General features: G+C 36.9%; 1 protein-coding gene across 2 annotated transcripts; it reads right to left on the reverse strand.

Annotated features, from left to right (window-relative positions):
* Nucleotides 1-4,246: 4,246 nt before the first annotated feature.
* On the reverse strand, nt 4,247-14,562 carry LOC147542748 (protein MICRORCHIDIA 6-like). 2 transcript variants are annotated; one of them, XM_086672997.1, is made up of 20 exons: nt 14,265-14,562; nt 13,242-13,591; nt 13,047-13,121; nt 12,896-12,930; nt 10,513-10,591; nt 10,285-10,374; nt 10,131-10,206; nt 8,362-8,440; nt 7,705-7,839; nt 7,337-7,435; nt 7,143-7,241; nt 6,647-6,793; nt 6,416-6,508; nt 6,158-6,209; nt 5,959-6,070; nt 5,622-5,866; nt 5,415-5,530; nt 5,227-5,297; nt 5,107-5,149; nt 4,247-4,587 (listed from the first exon to the last, which is right to left on the reverse strand). In XM_086672997.1, the coding sequence occupies exons 2-20, from the start codon at nt 13,582-13,584 to the stop codon at nt 4,486-4,488; spliced, it is 2,091 nt and encodes a 696-aa protein (XP_086529123.1). In that variant the 5' UTR covers nt 13,585-13,591; nt 14,265-14,562; the 3' UTR covers nt 4,247-4,485. The 2 variants fall into 2 exon arrangements, with proteins under 2 accessions (XP_086529123.1, XP_086529121.1); XM_086672995.1 differs by having other exon boundaries at nt 14,093-14,303.
* Between the last annotated feature and the right edge of the window lie 376 nt (nt 14,563-14,938).

Consider the following 14,938-nt stretch of genomic DNA (forward strand, 5'->3'; position numbering starts at 1 on the left):
TAATTTGTGAGCTTGTTTGAATAATTTAATCAGGTTTATTTTAGGTCTATTTGAACCAAGAGGGAAAAAACACCACTTTAGTCTTCACCACTCCCAAATGCTATTTATTTCATGTTATTTGAAAAGGTTTAAGACGCCGATATGTCAGGCATGATAAGGTCGTTGCCGAACTCAAATCATGTCTTGAAAGTTTCCCCCACATTTTTTGTCAAATGCGCCATTTTCCTCCTGACACGTGCACTAACTTCGGCTACAATGGGGCGTGTATAGAATTCCTCACCCATCTCCTTATTGTGTAGTAGTTTGGTATCACCTTTACGACTACCTCTCTAGGTTCGAAAATTTCGTAAGGTTACAGGTATACAACCCGACTTAAGTTTTCACTCGCTTAAGTGTTATTAGTAACAATAACCCGTGGCCTGGCTATAATTTCCCCTCTAGATTTTAGCAAGCCTCGAGTATGCTAAAATAAAGTGTTTTGTAATCTTATCGGTGCCTCTGTAATCTCATAGAGGATAGTGAACCTCAAAAATTTTCTTTTTATTGAAAGTTACTTCTTGATTCACTCTAATCTATATTTTAACCTAGATTTGTTGAAGGTTGTCATTATCTTAAGAATGTAAGCTGTCAAAATCCTAAACGAGGTCCGTGCGATTTGTATATTTCACACAAACCCCATTTTTATTAGAAAAACAGCTAAAAGTACACACAACAATTGTCGTATTCACTTTTGATCCATTAGTTTGTGCAAAACTATGGCCGCTATGCCCATTACATATTTGTCACATGCGGATGGAAGTCATTTGCACATCTCTTAAGTAATTTAGAAAAAAAAACGCTATCAAGTACATGTTCATATCAAATCTATTGCATGACATTTTGTTTTAGGGCAATTGGAGCAATGAGGAAAAATTCCACATTACTCTTCACCACTCCCATATACTATCTATTCCATGTCATTTAATCAGGTTGAAGATTTCGATACGTCAGGCACGATAAGGGTGCCACCAAACCCATGACATCAACGTAAAAAATTTTAAGGGCGCCCCATCATTTTTTTTTTTTGTTGAATGCGCCTTTTTCCTCATACACCCGCACTAACTTCGGCTATAATGGGGTGCCTTATTCCTTATCCATCTCCCTCTTGTGAGCTTAGTAGTTTGGTGTTGCCTTTAAGACTACCTCCCTAGGTTGGGAAGTTTCATATGGTTATTGTCATACACACCGTGGCATGGCTAAAATTTTCCCTCTAGGTTTTAGCAAGCTTTGGGTATGCTAAATATTTATTATTGGTGCCCCTAAAATCTCAAAAGGATAGTGAACCTCAAAAATTTTCTTTCTTATTGAAGGTTAATTGATCCAGTCTAATCTATATTTTAACCTAAAGTTGTTGAAGGCTGTCATTTTTTTAAGACTGTAAGCTATCAAAATCCTAAACAAGGTCCGTGCGATCTGTAAATTTCACACAAACCCCATTTTTATTAGGAAAACAGCTAAAAGTACACACAACAATTGTCGTATTCACTTTTGATCCATTAGTTTGTGCAAAACTATGGCCGCTATGCCCATTACATATTTGTCACATGCGGATGGAAGTCATTTGCACATCTCTTAAATAATTAGAAAATCTAGAATGATTGCATTTTGAGTGATTGCTAGTCTTAAACTATGAAGATCTAGAATGAATGAAAGAAATGAAAGAATGTATATGACAAGCTTGTGCCTAGAGTGGTTACTAGACCACCCTTTCTTGGACTAAATGAGTGAAATGAAAATCTAGTACCATTACTAAAAAAGGAAAGGAAGAAAAGTTTGAAATGAAAGGAGGAAGAGGAAAGAGTTGATGTAGGAATTTGAGAAGCAGAGAAAGTGAGGTTTTATAGGGGTTTTGTTAGGGCAACCCAAATGGTTGTAATATATTTTAATAATTAGGGTTTGGGGCAGCTTTGGGCAGTAGGATTGTTGGTTGTAAGGTTTGGTAGTATGGGTAGTTGTTTTCAAGTTGGTCTGCCCGGCTGACCATGTAAGAAAGATATTTTCATTAATATAGATACCACTTGCCATCTTTGTTTATTGGTTGATCCATATCTCCTGACTAAGCAACTTGTCAGCTATGCGCCTATGCCTATATTTGGAAATGGAAATATTTTGTTAGAGATTGAAATTAGCTTTGGTCCTAAAAATGATTTAGCTTTAGTTTGAGTCCAAAGTTTCTTTGGATTTGGATATTCACCCAATCCTCGTTGATCAACTTTAACCGTCTGATGAACCTCCACAAACATAGGTCTAATTTTTGTTACTTATAAATCGTAGTTTATCTAACTATACTCTCCGACATTCAGATTGAGTATCTCAAATTCTAAATTGAAATTATTCAATTTGTTTTTATCCAATATCTCTAGTAAGTAACTCCATTCCCTACTCAAATCTATACTAACTTGCAACTTATATTTTAACTTTGAAACGACCAGGCACTAACTTCAACGTTATCAGTTTAGGTTTCAGTTTCATTCACAACCTACATGTATCTTCTTGACATGCCTGAAACAGTTGTTTTCCCTAAGTTCATATGGCTTTCAAAAAAGACTGGGCACCAAAAAATATACATCTCATTTTACCCTACTATATTGTTTAAACCAAAGAGTTAAATTTTCAAGTATTTCATCTGAATAGTTCAACAAAAAAAAAGTATTTCATCTGAATAGTTCAACAAAAAAAAAGTATTTCATCTGAATTGGGATTTTTTTTTTTGATGAAGATCTGAATTGGAATATACATCAGTTTTGTTTTTTTTGGAAATGAAATCACGCAACATAAGTTTTAATTTGAACAAGTTTTGAGATTTTCAAGATAGAGCGGTAGTCGCGTAAAAAAAAAAGTAAGAAATAAAGTACAACACTCCAAATATCTGACAACCATTAAATAAAATTCTACATTTTTTAGTTCCTCTGTTATGTTTTTCAAACATTTTCAAAAGAACCCTAAATTTTCAGTCGGTAATCTTTAAATAGAAGAAAACTTCACCCACAAAGATGAAAGGAAAAAACTTTTTTATGTACTTCAAATTTAAGAAAAGAATTAAAACCTAGATAGAGTTAGTGGTGGCCAACGGGCCGTGTCGTGCCGGCACGGCCCGTTTGGCAGCCGTGGCGTGTCAGACACGCCACGGCCACGCCAGGCACGGCTTGAGCCGTGCCGTTCCGTGCCGTGCCCAGACCACAAAGGTCTGGGCACAGAAACGGCCCATGGGAACGGCCCACCCGTTCCCGTGGCGTTTCCGTTGCGTTTCTGGCCGTTTCCGTGGCGTTTTCGTAGTCGTTCCCGTGGCCGTTCCGTGGCGTTCCCGTAGTCGCTTCCGTGGCTCCGACCCATTCATAAATATTTTTTTACTTGTCAAAAAAAAGTAATAAAAGAAATATACATTTTTTTTCAAGTAAAAAATTGTGACGTACAAAAACTTTAGAGTCTATGTCATATCTTTGCTTATTTTATTGGAGAAGAGTTGTATAAAGACTCTCCACATTTACTTTATATTTTGTGGTTTAGGTGTGGGACTATCTTTACCACTTTATTTGTTAAATTCAAATAACTAAATTGGGCCGTTGCTAGCGTGTCGTTGTTGTCGTTTCCGTTCCGTGTCGTTCCGTGCCCATGGGTCGTGCCGTGTACGATCCGTTCCGTGTCGTTCCTGCGTGTCTAATGGGCCGTGTTTAACGGGTCTGGGGCTCTAAAATCCCAGCCCCGACACGGCACGCCAGACCCGTGACGGGTCGGCACGGCACGGAACGGACCGTTCCGTGTCGTTCCGTGTCCTCAAATAAACGGGCCGTGCCGGTCCGTTTCCGTGTCGGCACGGCCCGTTGGCCACCACTAGATAGAGTTAAAACACCCTAAACCATGTTAACTACAGATACAACTACGATTTATTTTGTCATTAGATGTTTAGAACAATATAATTTAGCCTCTAATACTAACCCAATGTTTACAAAAATACAAGCTTCATGTTATCACAAGTAGTTGCTCAGCAGCAACCCTTTAGCAAACCAGTTGCAAACTTTTCCCTTTTGTAAACCAATTGCAAACTTCTTTTACAAGTCATTGCAAAACTCTTACAAAAACTCTTGCAAATAGTTGTAATTTACGAAAATGCCTAAAGAACTGAAGACCAGAAAAAATGGAATGATCTCAGACACAAAAAAACCTTCATATTTTGATACCACATTGCAAAGGAACCGAAAATAAAGAATGTCAAAAAAATCAATCACATGATATTAAACACAACAGGTTAATGTGGTTGCATACAGAAAAATAAAAGAAAACTAAAAAATTCTACCAATTTTTTCTCCTTAACATTTACAAAATGAGCAAAATTTACCTATAGGATTTTGGAAGTAATTCTCTAATCTCAACCCCCTCCACAAGGGGGAGAGGTTTTACTATCTTTTTTCTCTTACACAAAATCTACAAAAAACAACTTCCCAATATTCATATCTTTTCTATCTTCGTTTCATCGAGCAACTTCGATTCAGCTAACAACCTTTGGTACTCCAATTGAACCTCTGCTAGCTCATTTCTAAGCTCTTCTACCTGCAAGTAGCAAATTGATTGCCCATAAGAACATTGGAGAACAAAACAATACAAGTAAAGAAGATGGCTTCTCCTCTCTCCTGCTCAAATCCGATTTTAGAAGGCGGGTAACTTCTGAAAAACAATTGTTATAGAAAACTTCTTAGTGTATCTTAATCTGCATGATTTTTGGGCATTCTGTCGGATGACCTCAAACTTTCCTTTTTCGAAATATACACAACCTCAAGATAATGACAGGATTTTCAGATGGTATAGCCTGGCTCAATCCATTCCATCACCCGGGGAGATTAGAAATCATCCACAAGGCCATTGAGAAGGATCTTGATTCTGCAAAAAAAATTAGGGCAAAATTTTCTACGACAACTATTTCAGGGACTTGGTGAGACTTGAATAGGATAATAGGAACTTGATTCTGCATATGGTGGGTAAGTTGGGAATGCACCCTTGTGCTCGTGGGGTTGCTGATTGATCGGAAAAATAAAAAGGGTAATATCGGTAAATATGAGAAAGGTAATGTACCATGAGATTGAGCTCCTCTTCACTTTTCTCAAACTCCAAGCACCTAAATTTTTTAAAAACAATTAGGGCAAACAGTTGATTGAGGCTATCCAAATGTATAAAACTTAAAACTACACTTACTCTTCCCGAAGCTTCTTGTTTTCTTGCATTAGGATTGTAGCCTCCTCGTTATTGCACAAACCATTAGCAGGCTACATAATAAGATTAAACAAAAACTTAGTACCTTAATGTGCTTTAGCCACAAGCCCACAACTTAAAACTTGCTCGAAGTTAACGAATTACAAGAAATTTCTGATACGGTAAAGAACCTGTTTTTCGATTTGGGGGATTATGCTATCTGCATTTTCCACTAAGATTGACTGCTTTTTCGCGACTTCTTGTCTTGTGATTTGATGATCATGGTCCTTCCTCTTCTTCGAGGATCCTGTTTGGGCATTAAGCGTATGACATAATGACTGAAAATAAGTAACAATATGAGTCAGTGAGCCATGGTTTCCAATAAAGCTCCAACTTACCTAGTCGAGAAACGGGTTCGTGGTTGGGGATTGATTCTCTTGGCCTATCTCCTGAGAAAGGAGGCGACGGTAATGCATGACGACCTTGAAAAGCCCCACCTACAAAGGCTCCTGGACTATCAGCTTCAGTCCCGACCGGAATCCTCATTGATTGTTTACCGCTAGATGCTTTAGGAAGTCGAGAAACTGGTGCCGCAGGGGACTTCTTAGTTTGACGATACCCAATTGACCCACAACGGTAGTCCCTGCAGTGTTTACCAGTAGGATATAGCGATATAAACTATGTAGTTTATAAACCTCAAAATGTATAAGTACATGGGAAGAAGAAACAGCTCACCAATACTCCAGGGTCATATCTTTTAAGCGAGCTTCAAGTTTTTGAAAAAGAGTTGTTTTCTCGAAATCTTGTTTGTTGTGAGTAGGTTCAACAAAATTTGCCTCCAAAACACCTAACAAATTCAGATCATTTAGCCAAAAATTACCTAGTGAAACAAAATAGGTTCCGAAAAAGTTGACAAAATTTGAGGGGTTCTCACCAGCTACTCCCCTTCCCCTGCTACTGGTCTGACTTACAACTCGCCAGAATGGCTGTCAAAAACACATCAAAAATACCATTTAAGCCACAAATCAATCATGAAGTGAGCCAAGATAATGTTTTGAAAGAATGTCAATAATCCAATGCCCCTTTAGTTCGTCTAACAGAAGAAGAAAATGGATAGTTTACTCATTACAATCCACCTAAAGTGAAACATATTCCAGTTACTAATGATCAAAGTAAGAATGAAAGCTTTTACCATTATAAGGCGGTTCTTGTGATAAACACAGAAACCATGGATATTTACATGCGGAGCCTCCTTTAGGAAACCTATAGTAGTAACTACTATAGCCTGGAAGCGAATCAAGAAAAAGGATAGAATTAATAATGCGAAGAATGAAATGACATGTAAACGATGACTCACTGTAGGATGCCTGAACAAATTAGTTTTTCACACATAAGCAAGGATTAAACAAATTTGAGAACAAACCTCTGTATTTGCACCAACTGCAGGCTTATACATTATGAACTCGGGAAATTTGAGATCATCGGCAATATTGTGATGTTCAACAACTTTTCCACGCAAAATTATTCTGAAATGTTCTGGTACCCTCAGGTACAAGATGGATAAGTACACCTGTGTTGTATTTCACATATGCTAGATTCAGATCGTCTTAACATTGCTCCGTATAGTGGTGTCTGTTCGTTTTTCCGAGTGTCTGATTTTGACCCACCCAAGTCTGACTAGTTTTTATCAGACGCAAAATAATCATTTCAAGATATTTCAGACAACGGGTTCCCAATTCAGGTTTTCTTTTATGACTGTCTAATGGACCCAAAGTCAGGCAGAGTCCACCATCCAGATGAGTCAGACATACAAGTGAAATAAAAAAACATTCTAAAGTCTGACTTGAGAGAATTAAATCTCGATTCTGAAATTAAGGGCGAAAACACCACCGTGGTATTCTTTCAGAAGTTTGACTTACACGAAGAGAATAATTGAGTCGGTTGGCAATATGTTGCTGGTATATCGCTCCTTTACTTTTAGATGAAACTGCAGTTGGCGCTCCAGGTAGTAAAATATCCTGTAAATAGTAAGAAATAAAGAGGAAAGACATTTAAGAAGAAAATAGAACAAAAAAGAAAAGGATAACCATATAGCAGCATCGATAAAACTAACCTCAGCATCTGATTCAAAATCCAGTTCCACAAGCCCATCATCACTGAACCATAAATTGTAAATAATAACTTTCGTCCCGTGGTGTCCTATGTCATCAAACTGCTCATTAAATCCAAAAGAGTGTGAATTGGAGCTTATTCAATCCACCAAAGATAGTGAACGGTTAGCTGTTGCAGCACTTATTCTCAAACATATTTTAGAAAAAGTATAAGTTTTTATTTGATTACAACTTTCCAGTCTTAAACATATCAGACTTTAGGCACAGTTTTATCTTATTCCATTGTTTGGATTAGGTTTTGTAGTATTTTAAGTTATATAAACTCCTTCAACCTTTAAACTAAAGAACATAAGCAACTTTCTGGGCTTACTTGCTTCTTTAACTCAGCATTCGTTCTAAAGGGAGACCACTTGAGGAGCATAGAGACATTTGACAAAAACTGCTTCTCATCATGACGAAAGAAGGGTCGAAATTTGCGAGTTGACTCGTTGAACTGATAATCCACCTACACCAAATGAAAAAACTCACCATGAGAACGGAAGGTTTAAACTTGATGAAGTGTGCTATTAGAGACTGACTACAATTTAAGAACAATAAACAGAAACCCACACACTCGCTGCATAGAGGGTCTCAGGCGTCCACATCTAACATGAAGTGGACATAGTGAACACATTAACAAAATGAGGGATATGAATCCAAAGTTGACATAGAGGGTTCTCTTTGTTTCAATATGTCTTTAGATTGCAGCGCAAATATACAAATCCTACTTCAAAAAATAAGTTATCCATTCATTTCTTTTATTAATGCAAGTGTTGACAGAACTTAACCACTCAATTGGCCATTTCCCGCACCAAGGCTTAATGCTGCGGAGCATTGTGCAGCCCAGGCGTTAACAGTGCACAGAGCCACATAGTTCTTTCGGAGTGATATATTTGCTCACTGATATAAACTTGTTGTTTGGTTCGAAGCAATGGAAGAAGGATAAATCCCCATGTAAGCTAAGAAAACAATCAGATGCCGAACTTACCATTGGCACTACAATTCTGTCATGGCCTGTTTGTCTCAAAAAGGTATAAGAAAGGAGACCAACGCTTTGAGTTAAAGTCCTGAAAAACAAGTCCACCAATGAGGATTGAAACTTAACCAAACAATATTGCACAATAAAGGAGTTCACAAGTGAAAAGAAGTATGATTAATATTCAATATTCAAATAACTGTATAACTATGTCAGTTTATATTGCTGAATGGGAAGGTCACAATTGATTATCTGTGTATTTGACAAGTTTCTGCAAGAGGAAGAGATGGATGAAAAAGGCAAAATTGAGCATCCGGAGCAACGATGACATCATCGTAACGCACGAAACTCGTCTACATAAAGAGTTCAGTCATGAGAACTCATGTGTTTCTTGAACACAGTTGCAAAGGTTTCATGAGAAGACGCTTCAACAAGCTACTGAATCTCAGTCAATGTTACTTGCTACTTGGATCGCTCTGATACGTGGTTTGGGTACCGGTATGCGGTACGCTACCATGTGAGTATCGGGTATGCTGGGGTGCACTTCTTCCTTACGCCATTTTCGATTAATATTTTCCTAGACAAATATACTCTTCACGATGCATTTATATTAGATACACTTACTTTCAGATATCTTATCTCCGTAAAACTTACAATCTAACAACTATTTGAAAAAAAATTGTAGTTATTAATTTTAAAAAAATTGTTGTTTCATTATCCAGCTAGTTGAGTTTATAGATTTTTACAAAAACTTCGGGTTAATTAAGACTAAGAATCTCGGTATGCAAATTTTGGTAAAATTGATTGCGGAAAGGGTATGTGAAGTGGGGTAGGCGTTGAGTTTATAGGTTTTGCCTTACGAAAGACAAAAAACTTGACAGATCCCTTTACACGATCATATGAAGCTAAACAATATTAATTAGGACCTCTTAGGAACATATATGGAGAAAGAGGCGTGTGTCATAAACGTCCACCACCCACACCGTGCGCATGTGATGCAAAGCGTGCGAGACATGAATCATCATTGCTTAATCAAATCAATAAGAGACTATATATACCTAAATTTTAGCTCTCATAAATTAAACATAGATCCCATGTTAAATTCCTTGCTCTGAACATCAATATCTCATTCAGTTGGACTCAGATTTGAGCGAACTTTAGCCCTGACCTCTACAAGAGGAATACTTCAGCACATAAAGTCAAACCCATCATACGAGTGGAGTGCATTCAACACATGTTGATGACAAAGACTATCGACTATATACATATATATATATATATAAGCTGAGCCCCAGTGTGGTGGAAGGCCTTGTGCGAGTGCGCTAAATATATATACAAACACATATATGTATATACATATCTATAATCACCTACATTACCCATCTTATCCTAAAAATTGCCAAGAGCTAACATCAAAAGGACAACTATATTTCTTAAAAATGCCAACCCCGCTAGCCCGACACGTTACCTGACAAATAAGCAATGTCCACACCCCTTATAGCCAACTTTGGGTCAAACCATGACGAATTGTGGAACTCTTAATTGTAAGAACTTAAAAAACATTTTATCTGAGGAACAAACCAAGATTAACTAAAAATTCCTAAGTGTTCCCTATTGAACACTTCTTATCTAGATGGACGGCGTAAGAGCACCTATACGCAAATATAGGACCCCATCCCCCAATTATTGAACATGATAATGTAATTAGATAAATTCATGAAAGCACTTATTAAGACGAGGTAAGAATCTATTAGATGGCAGAATTTGTTGCAAAATCAAACCTCCCATTGTTGTTGCGGCTAAAGACTATAACATCTGCCCCGAGTCTCATTGTGCTAGTCTTGAACCCGTTTCCATCTGAAAGCTACAAGCTAGCTAATAAACATATGAAAGAAATAAGAACAAAAATTGAGAATGAGCAACCAAGGATTTTACATTGTCCAATGGAAAGATTTGATTTCTTATCGGAGAAACCAAAGCTCATGCAACGGCGCATAGATTCGGGGTCCATTCCACCTCCATCATCTTCATATTGGAAGCCAAGGTTCGTGTAAATAACAAACCAAACAAAGTAAGTAGAGTAACAAAACACGTATTACTCTGAAAACTTTTGTAAAAATATACTGAAGGATTTGTCAAAAAGGTTTAAGGATAATTGTACACCTTGAATTAGCAAAGCCGGGTTACCATCATGGGGATTTGAGATTTTATCTACCTTAACAAAGGTAGCTCCGTTTTGTATCTACATCATTAACAACATGAATTGGAAATTTATGGTATATAACATAAAAAAGGGTTTCAATAAGCACCCAGAGTGAGAAGCTAACATGAAATCAGCAAAAGAATGGAAAAGTAAGCTGAACATCAAAAATACATGAACCACGTCTTGGAAACAAGAGAACAATATGTTGCAATTTCATTTCTCAACAAAAGAAATATTGGAATTTCATTAGTAGCACAAAAACGAAATTGTTCCAAACAATGCTTTGGAACTAGATATCCATATACATGGACAAAAAGGATTACAAAGAAATCGTTTTTGAAGGAATAATTGTATTACTTAAAGATGGAGATGGCATCATAGAACGCCTAATATGAATGAAGTTGAGATCCTCTTCATTTTCGCACCACTCTTACTTACGATGGGAGCAATTCGGGTGAAAGATGTGAGTCAAAGTAACATATCCTACAATTAAGTTGATGATAATAAAAGCAAAGGGTGTGTGGCATCTAGATCAAACAGTAGAGGTTGAATGCAACAGAAGATTTCCAAAGCAAACAAAAAGAGAAAGACAGTTGGTGTTAATCCCACATTAGTTGTGGAAGGGGGCACTCTATAAGTGTAAGGAAAAGCATCAACTCTTGCGCTAATTTATGGGGCAAGGTAGCCCCAAGACCACTTGGGGGCACGTAAGGCCCAAGACAATACATAAAAATGGTATCAGCGTCCAAGTTTACTAGAGTTTTTCAAGTCCAATTGTAGTGTGGAAGATAATCATCCCTGTCCAATATATAAAGAGAAAGCGGCACCTCTTGCGCTAGCTTCTAGGGTGAGATAGGTCCATGATCACTTTGGAGCAATTGAGGCCCCAAGACCACATGCACACATCCTTGCTTCCCGTCGAATATAATATCTCGAAGAGTTGACTGCTTGTGGATGCCCTATATTTTTACCTTTACTGTCAATTACCAATGCTAGTTTTACTACAATTAACGGATTTTATCATTGACAAATTATCACCATAGTTTTCGACCGTGTTGCAGAAGTTATGGCACATGGACTCTCACGTGGAGATTGGCTTCGTCTACCAACTTAACTTCGATGAAGAAATCCAAATTAAACGAAAGTATACCACTTAGATAGTCTCTCCAAATGATGAAATTTACACGGCCCAGTCCAACTTCATGGTTGTCAACTTGCCATTACATTCTCTTGCATAAAAGACATCCCTCTCACTCCCTTGTCTCAACCTCATAGTTCACGTACATGATTTCTTTAACTTTTTATCCCAGTACAAACATCTACTCGTTATTTATGTTCAATGGTTATTTCTCTTGAATCATGCCCAACATAAACTTCATCTACGTAATGCAACAACTTTTAGTTTCCTTCTTTACTTGTCATATCCATGAGCACTCTAAAACTAGAGTCTCTTGTATACTTGATACTTCAATACTCGTTCCAGTTACTTGGATACTCTTTACTCTATGTAGTAAAAAGTGTCGCCTTGGCACACTAAAGTGGCCTATACAACAGGTACAAATTATGGTTGCTTATTTGTTTTTCTATCTCCAATCACTAGTTTGTGTGGAGTACTACAATTATTCGTATTAAAATAAGTATAAATAGATGTATAAAATTATGAATCATGAATATATATATATATATATATATATATATATACATATATATACGTGTGTGTGTGTGTGTATATATATATGATAAATACATGAAAATACTGAGGCCGAAGAAAGAAAGACATGACCAAAGGTGGCCACTTAAGTGAGTGGAGACGAGGTTATACACTCGTTGACTCGCCTTGCCTGGCACCTCAAACAACGTATCTCTGTTCGAACACTCGTAGTCAATGTATAAAAGGGCGCATATAGGTATACCGCATCAATACTTACGCCGCGGTGTTGTAGTACTTTTCTATGTTTTTCTTTACTTCTAAAGGTAGTCAAAAGGGCAGAAGTGACCGAAACATTCATATCCTTTCACTTTACTATTACAAAATTAATTTTCTGTAGTAATATAAACAAATTCAATAAAATATAATATTAATAGAATAAAATAGTATAACTACGTTACAAATATATGAGATTGAAGCTACGCCTCTGTACAGCCTCAAGGCACTGCCTCACACTGGCACGGAAACCTGATCAAGGCGTAAAGCGCTTTCCTAACGTTGATCGTAGTTACTTCAATGAGTACAATGTGTGAGTTTTCAATGGACATATTGTTTACAGATACAAAATCATGCAAAAAAAAGTTGCTTGATAAATTAATTGAGTGTAATAATAATAATACATGATAGGAAATCACCTCATCAAATGCATTGTCAAGCAGTTCAGCTATTGCTGCAAAGTAAGCAACAAGATGTTATTATATGTCAAAATAATCTACCAAAGAGAAAATATGCCAGTAATCATAGACATGAAAGTTCATTAAGGTGAGCGGTAACCAACTGACGTACCACCAAAGGCCCACTTATGTGATGTAGCATTCGAGTGAAGGAACTTGGGATGAACACGTAAGGTATTCTGTCCGCCTATTTAGACAAGAAAACATAAAAAGTGATTGGCAGGTATATGCCCAAGATAACAAGTCATATTACAAGGCAAAACACAACAAACATCATATTCTAGAGATAATTGTAGAATGAGAATACTTCGAATTGGAGCTTCAGAAGACCTTCCATCGCTATAGCTCCCAGCTTTCCAGAATTGGCGGCTAAGTGGTGCTGGAGGCAGTGAAGACGCAAAGCTGGGCTCCCGAATGGTGCAAGTCCCTCGATCCAAATACGCAGAACTACTATCAGTGGCATTTACAGCATTTGGGACCCCATTTGACACCCTTGCTTGTCCTGTTCTATGGTTTCCAGACTCATTTTTTATGAGCTCTTTCGGTTGAGACGTACTTCCTTCCAGTCCTGGTTCTTGTTTAACAACTCTTGCATTTGATTCTCCTTCCTCATCATCACTTGACAATTCAACGATGTCCTGAAAGCTCATCTCAAACCTATAATTATATTAAAATACGAGCGATCGGTATATATACAAACAGAAAACAGCGAAAATGAACCTGATACAATGTACCCTATCTTGTGAAACACAATGCAGATGAATTAAGAGTCAATTAAAATCAGTATGAGAAGATTTCATCATTAACTACAATAAACTCCAAAACCCTAAACCCCAAATTTCAAACCCAGATCTCCACATTGCCTTAACTCATCATCTAAAAAACATAGAAGATCAGAAAGAAACCAAATAACTACATATCACAACTGAATCAAATTCACTGACATCACCCAAAATCTAAGAATTAAGCACCAAACCAAAACATGCAATAAACATGAAATTGAAAAGATGGGAGTTCATATAACTTCACAATATTTTAATTAGGTCACCAGTCCAACCCTACGTAAGCAAAATACACTCAAAGCCAGAACATACAACATAATAAACAAGAAAATTTGAAACCATTAAAACATACTAGTGAATGAAAAAGGAAATTGACCTAAAAAGCCAAAAGGTAAACCCTAGAAACCCTTGACCAAAACCCATAAACTTGTTGACCAATCAAATTGACAACAAAGTTAAAAACCTAATATCCATTGAGGAAGCATTCAAAGACAAAGGGTATGAGAAAAGGTAGGACTAATGGTGAAGAAGGAAACCTCCCATCTTACCTTAAAACCCTAAAAAGGAAACAAAGCTTGGAAGAAGGCAAAGGGTGTGATTAGAAAAGTTCTTTTTCATTTATACCATTAAAAAAGTCACGTGACCTTTTTATTGACAGCTGTAATCTATCACGTGACAGCTGTATGCAATTAATTCTCCCCGAACCTGATTCAATAGGTTTGGATCTAGGCTCGGACTGGTGATTTTAGTGGTGGGCACGAGAATCAACGGAGGTGGTCGGAGCTTTGTAGGTATGAGATTTTGAAAACGCAAATTAGGGTCCTCAATCCACGCTATTTTTGAAATATTATAGGAAACTTAGAAAAACCTAGCAAATATATCTGTTTCAGAGATGATATTATTGAGATCTTCTCATTTTCGTATATTTTTTATGCAGATCTCTAACGTTGATTTGTTTACTCATGTAATATATAATTTTTGTAAAGAAATATAAGTTATTCTGAAGATATATGAAAACTTGATTTCTTAAATTTTAAAGGTCGCGGCTTTGGGGAATAAAGAAAAATCTCCGGGGAATAAAGATTTGTGTGAACAAAATTTGGTCTCGGGGGCATATTTACCTTTAGTCCAAATATTTAATATTTTGAATTACACTCCCAAATCTTCATCTCCTCAATTATGTTTGTCTCACTGATTGTCTTTAGCCTGTATTGTTTCCACA

Source organism: Eschscholzia californica, unplaced genomic scaffold, assembly GCF_041429995.1.
Source record: "Eschscholzia californica isolate CP2 unplaced genomic scaffold, dmEscCali1.0.p SCAF_4, whole genome shotgun sequence".
Lineage (NCBI taxonomy): Eukaryota > Viridiplantae > Streptophyta > Magnoliopsida > Ranunculales > Papaveraceae > Eschscholzia > Eschscholzia californica.

Excerpts from the sequence above, each read along its gene's own strand:
- LOC147542748 (XM_086672995.1), bottom strand. The coding sequence starts at position 14,139 with ATGGGTTTTGGTCAAGGGTTTCTAGGGTTTACCTTTTGGCTTTTTAG. Across the intron at positions 13,122-13,241 it reads TTCTGAAGCTCCAATTCGAA|GCGGACAGAATACCTTACGT; the intron begins GTATTCTCATTC and ends TTGTCTAAATAG. Across the intron at positions 6,509-6,646 it reads CAGTTGGTGCAAATACAGAG|GCTATAGTAGTTACTACTAT; the intron begins GTTTGTTCTCAA and ends ATTCGCTTCCAG.